Raw genomic sequence first — 18,639 nt, forward strand, 5'->3', positions numbered from 1 at the left:
AGCAATCCTAGATCTACCATTGCTCTTTTTAAATGCTGTATTTGCGTATCTTGCTAAATTTATAAAATACGTTTTTATCACTAAGTAGACTAGAGCACACATTCATTTGCCATACTAAGATGAACCCCTTTATTACAATGTTTTCCTTTATTTTCCTTTTTTATGTATACAAGATTCAAAAGCCAGACATTGAAAAAGGTATAATTCTGTTATTAAAAATGGCACATTTATTGCTACATTACTGTTATATACAGGACAGTTCTCAATAACTACTTTATATAAAATAAAAAATAAAAAGAACTAAAAGTTGAGAGACAGGGACTGGAGGCACTCTGAAGACTCCACAGCAGTTGTGATTGTGTCCCGTCTCTTAGGGTTGGACGCTGTGAGCGGCCATGTTTGAACACTGCAGGAGATAACTCCTCCCCCTTCTGGTGTGGATCAGCCAACCTGACTGAATACCGACAGGAGAAAGCAGAAGGTTGCTGCCGAATCGAGATTAGAAATGACAAAACGTGTGATCGATTCGTGCTGCCACTGTGTTTAATACAAGTTTCCAGTTGTTGCTTTTCCATGTCGTCAAGACCGTGAAGAGAGAGGAGTCTTTGCCTCTGAAGTGTTCAAACAAGACACCTGTCATTATTCATTCAGGTCCCAAGACACAGAAACCACACCCTCCATCTCCCCCTTCCTCCCTCCCTCCCTCCCCCACCCCACACCTCAGAACACAGATGGTACATCAGTCAATCATCGTGGGATGTTCACAAAATACTCAATGACAGCAAATCATATCAGTCCTTTCTTACATTTCTGGGACGGGAAAAAATAAAATAATATCATCGCAAATATTTAGTACACATTTACTTAACCTTGTAATAGACACATATTTGAGTACTTGATAAACCCCTTAGGAGAGGTTGCTGTCTGAAGTCTTCCAGGAGACTTTTTCGAGAGGATTATTTAAGAGAGATTTCAAGAGGGAAATAGAAGTCGCTGCAGATGAGTGGATGAGTCAAGATACAGGGATGTTCTGGAATGATGCCGTCACACCACCTGACGCTAGTTCTAGAACGTTGAGAGGCTCCATTCATGGTGGCTTGTAATTAATCTCCCAGTAAACTTGAAATCAAAAGCTGGGAGAGGGGGAGGGGAGGTTGACAAATCAACAAACCAAAAACAGGACCCAACTCAACCTTCACTGACCAGCTGTTTGGACACCTGGCCAAATCCAGTTGCAATAAAAAGCAACAAAAACATAGAAAAACTAACGAGATCTAAATATCACTTAAATGTTTATTCAACTAGATACACTGGCAGAAGGGTTCGATCGCTTCCCGTTTTGAAGCTTCTTCCTGAAATATGTGTGAAGGAGTTTAGGTGAACTCTGCAGAGGAGTGGTCTCACCAGAGGAACTGGGTGAAATGATATGGGTGGACAAGAGAAAACTGTCGCAGAGTTAAAGAAAATACAAATTCAGGCACTGAAAAGGCATCACTCTCCACTCTTGACATCGCTAGTCTCGAGAAGGAAAAGGCCACACTATTGATTTGTAAAATTTGTTTTGTTTTTCTTCTTTTTTTTTTTTTCCTTTCTTTCCTCCCACCCCTTTTTTCTTTTTCTTAAAAAGTAAACTTAAATCTTTTATCACCAATACTACGACCACAGGAGATCCACGATGCCATCCTTCCCCTGGGATCACACCTGCCCCCTCGTTTCCCACCCTCACACCCCCCCTGCACTGATCTCCAAGCATCCGCCTGGTCAGAGGGGTTTCCTCTTAGACCAACCAAACGCTTTTACATCCATGCAGAAGAGTTGACATCTAAAAGATTTCAGGGAGAAAGGTGTGTGGGGGGGGGGGGGGGGGGGAGGGGGGGAATCTAGTTCATGTCTTACGACACGGCAATAACTTATCACAGGAATTAACACTGTTTCCCACCTCCCTCCTGTTCCTTACGCACAAAAACAACAACACAACAACGACGTCGCTATGATGATGTCGGGACATCATCTGTGTAGTGACCAGCACCCTGTAGGAAGAGCGCAGATTGAACTTGGAAACAAAAAGGTAAACAAAAGAAACGACAACAAAAAAGATGAAAACAAAAAAAAAAAAAAAAAAGAGGAAGGAAACCTAGGAGGGACATATGAATGGTACATTCAAAAACCAGTTTGCATAATTACTGTCGGCCCAGAGGCAGACCCAGTAAGAACACTGCAACAGAACAGCGACACACGCACACACACCTGCAACACGGCCCTGTTTGAAGAACCAACATTTTTGAAATGATATATATTTTGTGGGGTTGTTGCTGAGAAAAATCAACTCATCTCTATAAAACACAGGCTAGGTCCAGCTGGAACCTCCTGTTCCAGTCAGGTGAGCGGTCTCTGTAGACCTCCACACTCAGACCGGGTGCCCCCGACTAACTCACTGCTCACTACACAGGTAGCAGTTATGGAAAATTCATTTAAAATTTCAATATCTTCGTTTCACTCATCTACTATACACTCTAAACTTCCAACTAATATTGTCATTTGTTATTTAGAAATCTACACTGTATAGACTAACAAAAAATATATATTTGTATATATATTCCTTTTTTTAATTATTATTTTTTATTTTTATTTACTCAACTTAGAAAAGCACATCCCACGGGAGAGAATGTACTGTGCGACGTCAAGGTCCGTTTGACCAATCACACAGGGGCGTGGCTTCGGGTGCCTGGGGAAAATTGATGGGAATGGTCGTTTTAAGAGGAGACGACTTTGCAACCACGAGTTACAGTGGCCTGTCTGGAGTCAGAGTAGGGTGGAGGGGAGGGGGGGGGGGGGGGAAGTGGCTAAATGAGGGGGGACATTCCGGGGACATGAGCACTAACTAGGCCAGAAGCCTTTCAGGGTGTTCAAGTTCTGCCCGCCTTCTCAAGCATACTTCTGAATGCACGGGAGCAACCATCACAACAAATGTCTGGGGGAAGGAAGAACAACTTAAAAAGACTAACGTGATCGACACCAGAACTAGTCAGGCCCACAGCTTCCTGTTGACCCTCTAACTGCTTCCTGTTTACCCCCTAACTGCGTCCTGGGGTAAAAGGTCCATCTCCCTTTCATTCTCATGGGCGTGGCTACATAACATATGTAAGACTGTACCATTACACAGGGAACACTACATTTATAAAACCTTTGCTCATACACATAAGCAATCCCTTAACAAATGTTCCTTTGCACGTAAGCAATTTGCTTAAATGTCTTGTGGTATAAAACATGTAAGAATTAGGCACAAATCCTTGATTATATGAGTTATTAGTCAGGGGGCATTTCTGGCAGCCCTTCGGCAGTGTGTGTAGTCCCAGAACAACACTACTCCATCTTATCATAGAAGATCAACTAACAAATAATATGTATAGCAAATTTAAAAAAAAATAATCAAATCAAAAACAAGTTCTTCACATTTGAGCTGGTAAGTCAGGGACTGGGGGTGATGGGCAGACTGATTGTGTCAGTTTTGGCAGTGCGAATGCGTGAATTCGAGTGTGTGTGGATGTGTGCCTGGAAACTGAACATGGCCGTGCACACACACACCACACACACCACACACATTGTCATCACTGTCAGTATATGTACACACACACACACATACACACTGAGGGATAGGTGGAAGAATCAGGTAAGGCCAGGTTGTCTCCCATCAGCCAATGGATTTCCAGAAATCTGGAGCAGGAAAAATGGATGGTATTACAATAGTTCTACCACAGCAGTATTAGCATTCCCACTACATGACTCCCTGGTATTAGCTTTAGCATTCCCACTACATGACTCCCTGGTATTAGCTTTAGCATTCCCACTACATGACTCCCTGGTATTAGCTTTAGCATTCCCACTACATGACTCCCTGGTATTAGCTATAGCATTCCCACTACATGACTCCCTGGTATTAGCTTTAGCCTTCCCACTACATTAGTCCCTGGTATTAGCTTTAGCATTCCCACTACATGACTCCCTGGTATTAGCTTTAGCATTCCCACTACATTAGTCCCTGGTATTAGCCTTAGCATTCCCACTACATGACTCCCTGGTATTAGCTTTAGCATTCCCACTACATTACTCCCTGGTATTAGCGTAAGCATTCCCACTACATTACTCCCTGGTAATTGCGTTTGCATTACCACTACATTACTCCCTGGTATTAGCGTTAGCATTCCCCCAGCAGCATTACCTGGTATTACATATGGCTGACTGAGTTATGGCCGTCGCCTCCGAGGCCCGGGTGCCCTCCAGACAGCTGCATGCCCGCCTCGCCGACGCCGGACACCTTCTCCTCCTCCCTCCTCTTCAGGCAGGCGGCCTTGGGGTTGAGGTTGCGTTCTGTTGGGGGGGGGGGGGGAAGAGAGAGCAGAAGATGCAGTAACACGAGGGGGGTCGTACGTGGTGGGAGCGGAGAGCCGACCTCTAGCTGGCACGTTTCGTCCAACACCAGGCAGTCAACGTCATACTCAACCTGGAGCAGCAAGGGGTCAGCTTCAAGTGTGTGGAGGTTACGTTTGTAGTCCCTAGCGTATAGTAACTAAAATGTAATCCCTAGCATGTATTAACTCGTATGTAGTACCTAGCACGTAGTAACTCGTATGTAGTCCCTAGCATGGTTAATAACCCGTCTTCAATACCATGTGTCTGTTTTTTGCTAGTGTGTATAGGTGTCTGAAGTGTCTTAACTCCTAGGCATGTCATATATCTAGCATGTCGACCCAAGCATGGTTAAGGATTAGCATGTTTTACCAAGTGTCTAGCTCCTAGCGTGCGGTATCTATTGCGCATTACCCAGTGCGCAGGTGGTTGTCCCTAGTGTGTGGTCCAAGTACAAGCAGTAAGGCTCGGTACCTCTAACTTGTTGCTCCAGGTTGAGTATAACGTTGACGGCCTGGTGTAGGATGAGCAGTTTGGTCTGAGGTTTATCGTTGGTGAGATGCAGCTGGCACATCCTGCCCAGCTCCTTGAACGCCTCGTTGATGTCGCGCACGCGCAGGCGCTCGCGGGCGTTGTTGGCCACCCGGCGCTCCTTCTCGCGCTCCACCTTCAGCTCCGGGGGCAGGTCCTCGTCATCCTCCTCGTCGTCTTGACTTTTAGGGGGAGGGGGGGGGGGGGGAGGAGGATGGAGAGTGGAGAAGAGGAGGAGGGGGGGAAAGGAGGATGGTGGGGGAGAGGAGGAGGAGGGAGGGAGAGGAGGAGGAGGGGGGAGTGGAGGAGGAGGATGGGGGGGGGGGGGGAAGCGGAGGAGGATAGGAGAGGAGAGAGAGAGAATGGGATGAAGCCTTGGGACCAAACTGTTGAAGTAGGCGTGCCTACCTGGAACACCAACTTGCTCTGCTGCATGTTAAAGGGCCTGGCTGCCGAGGGTGGGCGGAGCCAGATATGCTGGTTTGTGTACCAGGGGAAGGACTTTTTCCATAACATCAGCGTTCTGATTGGTCCTGACACATCCGTACAGACCCGGACATTTGGAGTTAACTTTAGAGGCCCGTATTTGTGCGTGGTAAAACCCACATGCAGCATGTTTAAACTCAAAACCCATTTCATACATTGGCTGCACTCCAGTGCACAGTCCGTGAAAATGCACGGCATTGTTAACTGGGCGCAGAGACACACAACTCCCAACAGCTTGCTTTTTAGTGCTTGGAACAAAAGCACAAAAGATTAGCGATTACTTTTCATCCCACATAGGTTGGAAATAAGCATGCATGTACAGTGTATGTGCCCTGGCAAAAGACCCATGTACCCTGCTACGAACACACTGCTGAACCATGACTACGCCCACGTATGTTCGCTGGTCTTAATGACGCGCGCGGGGGCGCCTGTCGCAGCATCCTACGAGAGGAGACTTACTCGTTGGGCTGGTCTGTGAGGTTAGAGAGGATCTGGAGGGCCAACGCCTCCTTTCTGTAAACAACGGAGGATGGGAGGAGGGGGGAGGAAAGGGGGGGGGGGGGACAGTCAAAACCTAACAAACCTCAGGGAAAGCCACAGCACATACAGTAGCAGTCCTCACAAGACAGATGACTAGGAACACCAAGCTGTGTGTGTGTGTGTGTGTGTGGAGCAGGCTCTCGTTGGCCTCAGCTGCTCACTGAGCAGAGGAAGGGAAACCAAAGCCACCCCTCCACGTTGCATTTCCACCTATGTGGGACAAAGCAATCAACACCAGACCGCTCCCTCGCGCCTTTTCTACAAAGCGTTTTCCGGAATCCGTTTCCGGTAAGTCAAACGACGGGTTTGTCGGGTCCGGACCAAGATGGCCGACGGCCCTGGTCGGGGTGGGCTTCCTTACCTCACTCTGGTTCGAGCCATTTTGCTCTCGTTCTTGTCCTCCTCGGACTTGTCGGCGATGGAGGAGTTCTCGTCGTCGTCCTTGTCCTCCCTCTTGATGTCCGAGCCGCTGGAGGAGTGGGTGGAGCGCGCCACGCTGCCAGGGAGGCCTGGGGGGGGTTAGAGGTCAAGGGTCAACATTACCCTTCAGTGAGAGCGGAGCCAGGCTCTTGAGACACTGAAGAGAGGTGGGCAGGGAAGGAGCAGAGGAAGACGGGGGGGGCTTGAGGAAGGAGGGGTGAGAGAGACTGAGGAAAAACAGAGGGAGAAAGAATGTGAGAGAGAGAGACAGAGAGAGAGAGAGAATGTGTGAGAGAGACACAGAGAGAGAGAATGTGAGAGAGACAGAGAAAGAGAGAAAGAATGTGATAGAGCACGCCAGAGAAAGAAAGAGTGTGATAGATATATAGAGGCGGGTGTGGTTGTTGGACCCACTGGTGAAGCCCTCTGGCTGTCCGGGAGGCTGGGGGGGTCCGGAGGCGTGGTGGCCGTGCAGCAGAGTGCTGTTGGGGGGCGGCAGGCCCGTGGCCTCCTCGTGAAGGGCCCCTCCCTGGAGGAACACATTACAATTAGGACACACGCACCACAACCACACACACACACACACACACACCCCCAAACCACACGCACACACACCGGCTCCTTCCTCACCATGGCTGGGTGTCTGTTGCTCAGGGCCAAGCCTGCGCCTGAGAAGGCCTGAGACAGGCCCCCGTTGTGCACCGCGCTGAGCAGGCTGTGCATGTCAGAGTGGGGGCCCCCTAGCCCCCCGGGCCCCCCCGGGCCCACGGCGTGGCTACGCAGGACGTGGATGGCCTCCTCCAGGCGGTCCTCCATCTTGTTTTGCTGCAGAGCGGGGAGCGAGAGCTCGACGGTTAGAACGTTACACTGCGGTTCAAATCCCGTATGTTTTGCAGTTGGCAGGATGGAGAGAGAGAGAGGGGAGAGCACTGACCAGGGCGTGGAGCTGACCCTCGTAGTTGGGCGACATGGCATCTTGACTGGAAGGTCTGGGCCACTGAGATGCTGCTTGAACTGGAAGGCAAACACACATTAGGACGGCAGACTAACAGGGCCAGGTTGAACGGACAAGTGGAGACACAACACTAGAATTCCACGAATCGACGGACTCATGATCCCCCCATGATGCCCCTCCTTGGGTGCTGAGCCATAACATCTCTACTTCACCCGGGTCTCAAGATAACAGCGCCACAGAGACTGGCTTTATTGTTGAGATATTGATCGCCGTATAGCGCATGGGGGAGATGGGTGTCAGTTCCCACTTCTCACCAGCAGGGGGAGCTAGAGGTCCAACTCCAGACTCCACATCTCCTCACAAGTCTGTCCTCCATTTGATTCAGAACAAAAAATGTGACATCTGTTCTACTTCTTAATGTTCCTAACCGCTCATGAGATGTGGTTATTGTCGCACTCTGCCTGGTAACTGAGATGTAGGTATGGCAACACTGTGCCCGGTAGCAAAGATGTAGCCTGGTAAACACAAACGGTTTCTAACACCAAAATCCAAATCCTCGTTTTTCAACTCGACTTTCGATGTGGATTATCTGCATGTCGCTTTGGTTGAAAAGCAAAATGACAGTTGGTGAGGGAGAGGGTGCAGTACCTCCGATGGCCTGCGGGGAGCCCACGGGGGTTGAGGGGGAGGGGGAGAAGGTGTTGTTGCTGTTGTGGTCCGACGGGTAGATCTGCAAGATACAGGACAGCATGGTCAGCCTTTCGACAGGGATAATTACACACGAGACGCGCTCTCACACACACGCCAACACGCTCAGCCTTCAGACAAGAGATGGTTACGCACGTACGCGAACAGACATAAAACACATGCGGCAACACACACACACTAAGCTGATTGTTGTGAATAGAATCGAGGCGTTTCTCACTGATGCCAGAGCTTTTCCGATCTCCCCCGAGCTGCCTGCTGTGCTTCCTCTGTTGGCTGGAGAGAAAACACATCATCACACACCATCAACGGGCTAACATAGCCTTGCTTGGCATAGCATAGTATGGCACAGCCTAGCATACAATAGCTTAGCATAGCTTAGCATTGTCTGGCATTGTCTAGCTTACAATAGAATTGTCTGGCATTGCCTAGCTTACAATAGCTTAGCCTAGCATAGCTTAGCATGGAATGGCAGTGCCGAGCTTATGATAGCCTAGTCTAGAATGTAAAAGCGCATAGCTAGCTCTAGCTCTTCAGGTCACAAGAAAGATAGAATGGCATATTATTACAAACATGATAGCAGGCTAAAGCCATCACCTTGAGTTTCTGATTCTGTCCGGCCATTTGTTTGACAAGAACAGAACGGGAAAAGTTGGTTTAATTTCAAAACATACCCATGATGCTGTCTGATCCGTTGATGGCGGGGGGCGTGGTTGTAGGAGGCGGAGGCGGGGGCGGGGCCATGGTGGAATCCATTAACCTCACTGGTATGCAGCGGGTAGTTCTGTCAGAGGGGGGGGGGGAGGTTAGAGATAAGGAAAGCGCAAAAGAGAGAGTGAGCGAAGTGAGCGAATAATGATGTGAGAGAGACAGAGAGAGAGAGACAGACAGAGAGAGACAGAGAGAGACAGACAAACAGAGACAGACAGAGACAGAGAGAGAGAGAGAGAGAGAGAGAGAGAGAGAGAGAGAGAGAGAGAGAGAGAGAGAGAGAGAGAGAGAGAGAGAGAGAGAGAGAGAGAGAGAGAGAGAGAGAGAGAGAGAGAGAGAGAGAGAGAGAGAGAGAGAGAGAGAGACAGAGAGAGAGAGAGACAGAGAGAGAGAGAGACAGAGAGAGAGAGAGACAGACAGACAGACAGACAGACAGACAGACAGACAGACAGACAGACAGACAGACAGACAGAGAGACAGACAGACAGACAGACAGACAGAGAGAGAGACAGAGTGGCAGGGAGAGAGGTGGCCTCACCATCCTGTCCTGGGGGTTGAGGGCAGAGAAGGAGCCCGTCTGGCCCAGGTGTGGGGGTCCCAGCATGGCAGAGTAGCCAGCCTGGCCCAGGGGGCCGGAGGGGGACCAGGGGTCCGACGAGGAGTGGAGGCCTTCTGGAGGAGGGGTGAGGAGTGGGTCGACATACAGGCACAGAATTAGAATTGTATTCATTTAGCACACACTTTTCAAGGCTAGCCTAGCCCTGAAAAGAGATATAATTTCAGGACACCCTTCCCTCCCAAACACACCACAGCCGTTCCAACTTATTAACCGAGGTACACACTTGCATTTGCGATGTTCTCATTTTGCAGATGCTTCTACACAACCTGAACACCCGGCTCACCAACACACTATTCCTAACTCCACCCACTTCCTGGAAGCGGAGAGCCACTAAACCCAGGAGGAGGGGAGCTTGCTCACCTTGCATGTAGAAGGAGCCAGGGTAGACTGCTCCTGGTTTGGCCCCAGGATACCCACCACCGTCCCGGACGTACTCATCAGAGGTGGAGGCATACACCTGCGCGCACACACACACACACACACACACACACATTACAACATATGATATACACCTGAAGACACACACACAGACCCCTACAGACACACACCACCACCAAGTTAGAACACACACACACCATCGGCATGAGTCCCACAGCACACAGTGTGGGTTTCCTCTCTACCGTAGGAGACCGGACACACACACACTCCCTCTCTCTCTCTACGAACTGGTAGATAAAACACAGGTAATGACATTGGCCACATTTTTCAATAGTCCCTAAATAGTCTTCTAGTTATTCCTGACAATGGATGCTGTATTAGCACAGAGTACAGACACACACACGTTTATGAGTCACTCAGTCACTGACATGAACTGTTCTATGGGGAGAAGGGGGGGGAAGAGAGAAAATGAGAGAGGGAGCGACAGGCAGAAAGAGAGAAAGTCAGAGAGAAAGAGAAAAGTGGAGACCGTCAGAGAGGTGGACAGCCAGATGGAAAGACACTGTCAGAGAGTCTCTCTTTCAAGCTCAATCGGAGACAGAGAGAGACTGGCAGGGACTGCCTCGCCATCCCCTTTGCCTGTGAGACGGAGAGACAGTCGGGAGAGAGGTTGAGAGAGACCGTCGGAGAGGGGCTATGCAGCAGAGAATGCTAATCCAGAGCAGGGATTTTGGTCTGTAATTTGATTTAACAGAGAGAAGTGGAAAGGGAATGGAGAGATGCTCGTCTAATTACAGGGCCATCTGCCTTCTGCTGGACGCCGTCCAACTCCACAGGCAGCTGGGCTGACGACAGCCAGGGAGAGCCAGGGAGAGCCAGGGAGGGAGGGATGGAAGAGGAGGAGGGAGAGGGGGGAGGGATGGAAGAGGAGGAGGGAGAGGGGGGGGGCAGGGAGGGGAGGGGATGGAAGAGGAGGGAGGGAGAGAGAGCCAGGGGAGGGAGGGATGGAAGAGGGAGGGAGAGCCAGGGAGGGGAGGGATGGAAGAGGAGGAGAGAGAGGGGGGGGGGCAGGGAGGGAGGGAGAGCCAGGGAGGGAGGGAAGGAAGAGGAGAAGAGAGGGGGGGGCAGGGGAGAGAGAGGAAGGAGGGATGGAAGAGGGGGGGGGGGCAGGGAGAGAGAGGAGGGAGGGATGGAAGAGGGGGGGGGGCAGGGGGAGAGAGGAGGGATGGAAGAGAGGAGAGGTGGGGCAGGAAGAGGGGGAGGGAGGGATGGAAGAGAAGAGGCCATGGAAAGAGGAAGAGAAGGGGTGGAAGAGGGGGCAGGGAGGGAGGGATGGATGGAAGAGAAAAAAGAGGGGGGTGGGAGAGAAGGAGGGAAGTAAAGGGGGGGGGGGTTAGGGAGGGAGTGACTAGGAGAGAGGCGGATGAAGGGAGAGAGGCTGGGGGAGGTTTGCTGTTGCAGTGAGGCGGGGGGTGAGGAGGAGAGGAGGGGTGCAGACCACTGAAGGTGGTGGTGGTGATTTATGTAGAGACATAAGGAATGGTGTTGGGGACAAGGAGAAGAGATGTAAATTTCTTCAACAAAGCTGGGGGGATATGGAGGGGGGGTGATAAGTGGGGAATTTTTAACTACCCTTGGTTACTTCACTGACAACAAGCTGCAAAGCGCATCTCATAACAGTAGGCTTTAAATTGGGTCTTAGAGCTGAGGAATATGAGGGGGGATTGGTGCTGGGGATGTGGCTCGGCGGGAAACAAAGATGGCTGCCAGATCACTGCATTTCTTAGGAAGAGAGGATTTTCTGGGTAAATTCCCTGCTAATGGGGTTTTAAAACGGTTCTCGGGTTACAACTGTGACCAGGCGTGTGTGCACCGTGTGGTGTGTGTGTGTTCCCACAGCAGGATGAATAAAGGGGGAGACGGTAAAGACAGGAGGAGGATGTGGAGAGACAAGGAGGTGAGGAAGAACAGACTGGAGGAGGAGAAGAGACAAGTAGCCCCCAGCCCGTCCTGTGTCATGACCCCAACACTCGGATACAGGGCATCATGACCCCAACACTAGGATACAGGGCATCATGACCCCAACACTCGGATTCAGGGCATCATGACCCCAACACTAGGATACAGGGCATCATGACCCCAACACTAGGATACAGGACATCATGACCTTAACACTAGGATACAGGACATCATGACCCCAACACTAGGATACAGGACAGGGCATCATGACCCCAACACTAGGATACAGGACAGGGCATCATGACCCCAACACTAGGATACAGGGCATCATGACTCCAACACTAGGATACAAGGCCTCATGACCCCAACACTAGGATACAGGACAGGGCATCATGACCCCAACACTAGGATACAGGGCATCATGACCCCAACACTCGGATACAGGGCATCATGACCCCAACACTAGGATACAGGTTATCATGACCCCAACACTAGGATACAGGGCATCATGACCCCAACACTAGGATACAGGGCATCATGACCCCAACACTAGGATACAGGACAGGGCCTCATGACCCCAACACTAGGATACAGGACAGGGCCTCATGACCCCAACACTCGGATACAGGGCATCATGACCACAACACAAGGATACAGGGCATCATGACCCCAACACTAGGATACAGGTTATCATGACCCCAACACTAGGATACAGGGCATCATGACCCCAACACTAGGATACAGGACAGGGCATCATGACCCCAACACTAGGATACAGGACAGGGCATCATGACCCCAACACAAGGATACAGGGCATCATGACTCCAACACTAGGATACAGGACAGGGCATCATGACCCCAACACAAGGATACAGGGCATCATGACTCCAACACTAGGATACAGGACAGGGCATCATGACCCCAACACTAGGATACAAGACAGGGCATCATGACCCCAACACTAGGATACAGGACAGGGCATCATGACCCCAACACTATGATACAGGACAGTGTTGGTTTTAGGAAAGAGGGGGATATATAGGAGAGGAGGAGATACAGTGAGGAGAGGGGGAGGGGTGGGCAGGAAGACAGGCTCATCAGCAGTCATTAATCTGGGCTCAGACAGGGGCTAAGAGGCCTCCCAGCACTGTGGCCTTACAACTGGGTCACAGGCTGGGGGAGGGAGGGGAGAGGAGGAGGTGGGGGGAGGGAGGGGAGAAAGAGGTGGGGGAGGAGAGAGGGGGGAGGCATAAGGGGAAGCCCAGTCCACAAAAAATGGTGTTAGGGTAAGGGGGGGGTCCCCACCAGTAGCACTACAACACATGAGAACCATGTGAGAGTGGTCCGACCGCACACCCAAACACACACACACCTGTAGCTAAGCCAAGTTGTGGGCCTGGGGTCTTGGTGTTGAAGTTCCCACAACCCTGGCTAGGCCATGGGTAGAGTTAAGGATACACTAGAAATGTATCCAACAGCTGCATGTCTTACTGATGACACACAACAGAAACGGCGGCGGGGGGGGGGGGGGGGCACGAGAAACTCTGTGTGTGTGTGTGTGTGTGTGGGAAAAGAGAAAGACGAGCACTTAGGTGTGCGGTTTGCATGTGACATCAAAGTGTGTGTGCAAACGTGTGAACTGACCATGAGAGAGAACAGACGTGAGGGGTTAGGGTTGGGTGTGTGGTGTGTGTGACATTAGGGGTTAGGAGGTGTGTGTGTGTGTGTGTGTGTGTGTAGAGGCGAGAGGACTTACAGAGGACGGCAGACCTGGGGGGCTTTCTGATCTTCTTAGGCTGAGTGTCTAGAGAGAGAGACACAGAGAGAGAGACACAGAGAGAGAGAGAGAGGAGAGAGAGAGAGAGAGAGAGAGAGAGACACAGAGAGAGAGAGACACAGAGAGAGACACAGAGAGAGACACAGAGAGAGAGGACACAGAGAGAGAGAGAGAGAGAGAGAGGAGAGAGAGAGAGAGAGAGAGAGAGAGAGAGAGAGAGAGAGAGAGAGAGAGAGACACAGAGAGAGAAAGAGACACACAGAGAGAGAGAGAGAGAGAGAGAGAGAGAGAGAGAGAGAGACTCACACAGAGAGAGAGAGACCAAGAGAGGCGTATGGAGAGGTAGAGAAAAAGGGTGGGCGTAGAGTTGATCATCCTCTGAACATCATACAGCCAGACATATAACAGAAGCTGGCAATTCAGTTTGTCCCTATTCAGCCACTGTACCTATGTTTCCATCTGGGGGCCTCCTGCGAGGGTTGCTGGGGTAGGAGGGGTAGAACTGGCTGCCCCCCTTCAGACTGGGGGGGGGCAGAGCGTCTGGGCTGGCCATGGCTATCTCACTAGGAAGAAACCCAGGCTGTGGGGGTGGGGGGGGGGGGGGCAGGAAGACATAGGTTAATACACACACACACACCTCCAGGTCACAGACAAACAAACAAAACAAGTCTCAGTCAAATCATTTCTGATGAAAGGAGAAGTAAGAAACGTAGGCTTTTGAAACCCGGAGGAGGGGGGGGGGAGAGAGAGACAGACAGAGAGAAAACGAAAGAGAGACAGACAGAACGAAAGTGAGAGAGAGGTTGGGATGATCTCACCTGGCCGCTGAAGGAAGAGTACTGAGCCCTCTCACCTTTACCTGTGGAACACACACACACGCACACGCACAGGTCACATGGAAGCCGCCAACACACAGTACAGTAGCATAGGGTGATCTAGCATAGGGTGATCTAGCATAGGGTGATCTAGCATAGGGCAGTCTAGTGGTATATCCTTACCTCCGAGCCCTGAGCTAAGGAAAGGTGAGGTCAAGCCCTCGTGTTCGCTGTAGTGGGGGCCTTCTCCATAGGGCTGAGGGTGGATGGAGAGAGTGCATCAAACAGATGGTGTGTGCCTGTGTGTGCATGGATGGGGTGTGTGTGTGTGTGTATATACACATGTGTGGGAGGGGGTCCTTACCCGTCCCTGGTTGTACGAGGGGCTGTTCTGTTCAGGGCCCCAGGACCCAGAGCCATTACGCTCATCCAGAGCTGGAGGACACAAACACACACAGGTTAGACTGGCCTGACACACACACACGTATTAGACTGGCAGGACGCACACAGCCATCGTGACACACACCCACACAATAGACTGGCTTGACACACACACACGACTAAGCATATGAGCTGGGGTAACTGTGTTTCAGTGGACCTGAGAGGTGTCGAGAAAGGCCAGCCAGTATGAGACTGATGAGAAACCAGCTTCCTAGAAACCAGCAGAGCATAAACCACACACTTTCTCCCCCTCTCTGTCTCTGTCTCTCTCTCTCTCTCCGTCTCTCTCTCTCTCGGTCTCAGCCACTAATGCTACTGAGCCTCTCTGGAGACGAGGCGCTTAATTGCATACTGATTTGCATAATTGTGCATATTAATGTGCATACCTTATGAATATTCATATTTCGCCTTTGATTTTTCTCCTAATTAAAAAAATGTGCGAGAGAGAAGGCGAGCGAGCAAGTGGAGAGAGAAAGAGAGAGAGAGACAGAGGGGGAGGGAGGGAGAAAGAGAGATTGAGTGCTTGGGTAAGAGATGGGCGACTGCCTGATGAGAGAGAGAGACAGAGAGAGAGATACAGAGATAGAGAGAGACAGGGGGAGGAAGCGTGAGAGGGACAGAAAGAGACAAAGAGGAAGGGAGAGCGGGAGAGGAAGACCAAAAGAAAGACAGAGCGTGAGAGAGAGAGAAAAGCACAGAGGCAGAGAGAGAGGGGAGGATGAATGATGAGTGTAGCAGTGCAGAGCAGCCCCAGCCCCTTGTGGGCGACAGCAGTGATGTATGGAGAGGTGGTGGCCAGCACGGAGAGCCAGGCCAGAACAGGAGAGAGGGGCAAGTCTGAGGATCCGCCTCACTCCCTCACTGTCACACTGCTAAGCTAACCTATGCTAGGCTAACCTACACGAGCACAACTAGGATAAGCTGCACTTAACACACTGCTATGCTAACACACCACTAGGCTAACGTATGCTAACACACCACTAGGCTAACGTATGCTAACACACCACTAGGCTAACCAACACTAACACACCACTAGGCTAAAATACGCTAGGATAACCTATGCTAACACAACCCTAGGCTAGGATAACCTATGTTAACACCCCGTAAGTGGTGGAAGAGATGGAGTAAGAGAAATAGAGGGAGAGAAAAAGAAACAGGAGGCTAAAAGACGGGGAGAGAAGAGAAGTAAAGCGATGGGGGAGGGGGAAAGAGTGAGGGAGGACAGTTGGTGTGGGGCGGGAAACTCTGACAACATTGTTTCACACGTTGTGGAGTAATTAACTCAGAGGCAATCAAACAAGGTGTCAGGCTGCATGGTGCTCCAGCGGCACCCAGCTAGCATGTAGCTCAACACTGAGGAGAGGTGGAGGGAGGAGAGGAGGGGGTGGAGGGAGGAGAGGAGGGAGGAGAGGAGGCTGTGGAGGGAGGAGAGGAGGCGAGGTAGAGGGAGGAGAGAAGGGGGGGTGGAGAGGTGGAGAGAGGAGGGGGTGGAGGGAGGAGATGGTGGGGGGAGGAGGTGGAGGAAGGAGAGGAGGGGGTGAAGGGAAGGGAGGAGAGGAAGGGGGTAGAAGTGGAGGGAGGAGAAAGGCAGGGAGAGGCGAGACTACAGTCACAAATAATCACATAAAACCCAGGTTCTTTGCTACACTCGAGTTCCTTCTTTATGACAGCAGCAGAGCGCTGTGTGTGTGTGTGTGTGTGTGTCATCGAGCACGTTGAACCTGCTAGAAGAAGGCAGTAAAGCCCTAACCTGATTGAGAACGGAGGAGCCAGACCACAGCAACAGGACCAGCAGCCAAACACACCACATAATCACGTTACATGTAGGCTGGTGGTCTTGAAAGGCAGCTGAGATTTGATGGAACCAGTGGGCTCCCGGTGCCACTGGGACACACAAACACATCTAGCCTGGAGTAGAAAACACCAGCTACACACACATCTTTAAACACACACACACACTTGTTGTGGAGGTGGGGGGGGTGGGTCAGCAGCTGTAGAGGTGAGAGAGAGGGGACGCAGTGGTCCTGGTTGTGTGTGTGTGTATATGAGTGTGGGTGTGGGGGGGCGACGGCATAGCCAGCAAACTATATATGGGAATGTCCCCAACTAAATATGGGAATAATGGGAAAACGCATGGCTGGTGGGTGATCATTGTTAACACCCCTTTCTCTCCCTCCCTCCCCCGTTCCAGGGATACAATGCATTTCCATTGACATGCAACTGAACAGGAGGTGACGAGCTCTTGTACTGCGGGTGAGGGTTGAGCAGAGGTGTGGGTGGGTGTGTATGCGTTAGTGTGTGTGGGGGGGGGGGGCTCTCATTGTCTGAGGCGTGAGCCATTTCCTGCTCATCAGTGGGGGAGAGGCCAGCCCTGTTGGGGTGGGAGTGTAGAGGGGGGGTGACTCTCATTAGTTTTTTCTCTGGCAACAGAATGCACGGCCATGGGGTGCAGAAACCCTAGGAGAAGGGCTGGAGCCAACCTCCTCCCACGCTGGCACGGTGACAGGGGTGGAGAGGAGGGTTCTAGAACAGGCCGTCCGGAGGAGTGGAGGGTTCTAGAACAGGCCGTCCGGACGAGTGGAGGGTTCTAGAACAGGCCGGCCAGAGGAGTGGAGGGTTCTAAAACAGGCCGGCCGGGGGAGTGGAGGGTTCTAGAACAGGCCGGCCGGAGGAGTGGAGGGTTCTAGAACAGGCCGGCCGGAGGAGTGGAGGGTTCTAGAACAGGCCGGCCGGAGGAGTGGAGGGTTCTAGAACAGACCGTCCAGGAGTGGGGGGTTCCAGAAGACGCCGTCCAGAGCAGGAGGGTTCTAGAACAGACCGTCCAGGAGTGGAGGGTTCTAGAAGACGCCGTCCAGAGGAGGAGGGTTTAGAACATTGCAGAACCTTCAGGAGGAGAGACTCAAAAGCCCGGGGGGGGAGGGGGGGGGGGGGGGGGGGGGGGGGGGGGGGTGAGTGGGACGACTTCTGCTGATCTGACTGAGAAGCACCCGAGCTGTTCCCTGCTTGGCAGAGAGACAGAGGCAGGGCCCAGAAGGCTGGATCTAAAGCCCTGCTCTACTGGAACACGCATCCATTCACTAAACCCTACTGAAGGATCACGCGCAGCAGAAGACTCGAGGTTTCAGGGTGAAGGAGACGGGAGAACGAGCGAGAAGACCCGACAGCTCCGCGGTCCCCACTTGAAGATCTACGTCGTCCTGTTTAAGAAGACGACCCCCCCCCCCCCCCCTCGTTCTGGTTATAGGAGCGCCTCGTCACCGTGGTGTCTGTGTGATGTCATGCGGGAGGTGTGATGGCGTGATGGAGCAGCTGCTGCCCAGATCCAGCTCGCGGCGACACAAAACACACACAAACATGGCTCCTCACCTGATCCTCCAAACTGACTGCTCGCCAGTGTCGTCTTACGGTTATTCCCATTGGCTACAGGCGGTGCAAACATCTGCAAAGGAGAGACGGGATTGGTCAGTGCCATCATGCTTTCAGAAGCACGCACACACACACACACACTGACAGACACGCATGCACGCACACACAGACATGCACAGACAGTGACACCCACACACACTCACTCAGAGAACCCCCCCACACACACACACACACACAGGATTTCAGAGATAGTTGGTCAGTCCAGTCTCCCTCCAAGACATAAAGATCCAACTCAAAGCTCAAAACAGAAGTCAACTGATCAAAACTGAGGAGATGTGAACTCAGGAAAAACACCGGAGAGGAGGGACATCGACCGTCTCTGAAGGTGTCAACCAGGACACAAACTGTCCGCCTCAGTCATCGAATGGGAACTACATCTCCCATGATGCAACACTATCAGGCTGCGCTCAGACTAGCCCCTCCTCAGAGAGCGGCAGCCATCTTGCAGCTTCTCAGTGGGCTGGAGCAG

General features: G+C 51.6%; 1 protein-coding gene across 1 annotated transcript; it reads right to left on the reverse strand.

Annotated features, from left to right (window-relative positions):
* Positions 1–204: 204 nt before the first annotated feature.
* On the reverse strand, positions 205–18,281 carry LOC124464747 (transcription factor E2-alpha-like). Its single transcript, XM_047016569.1, is given in 21 exon segments — positions 205–3,714; positions 4,220–4,368; positions 4,882–5,120; positions 5,884–5,937; positions 6,326–6,473; positions 6,799–6,913; positions 7,015–7,209; positions 7,319–7,398; positions 7,988–8,069; positions 8,265–8,320; positions 8,719–8,749; positions 8,751–8,828; positions 9,294–9,427; positions 9,735–9,831; positions 13,468–13,488; positions 13,490–13,515; positions 13,936–14,068; positions 14,307–14,347; positions 14,487–14,559; positions 14,668–14,738; positions 18,111–18,281. Coding segments are annotated over 20 exon segments (1,926 nt in total). The 5' UTR covers positions 18,220–18,281; the 3' UTR covers positions 205–3,714; positions 4,220–4,225.
* Positions 18,282–18,639: the final 358 nt, after the last annotated feature.

This window comes from Hypomesus transpacificus, unplaced genomic scaffold (genome assembly GCF_021917145.1).
Source record: "Hypomesus transpacificus isolate Combined female unplaced genomic scaffold, fHypTra1 scaffold_415, whole genome shotgun sequence".
Taxonomy (NCBI): Eukaryota; Metazoa; Chordata; class Actinopteri; order Osmeriformes; family Osmeridae; genus Hypomesus; species Hypomesus transpacificus.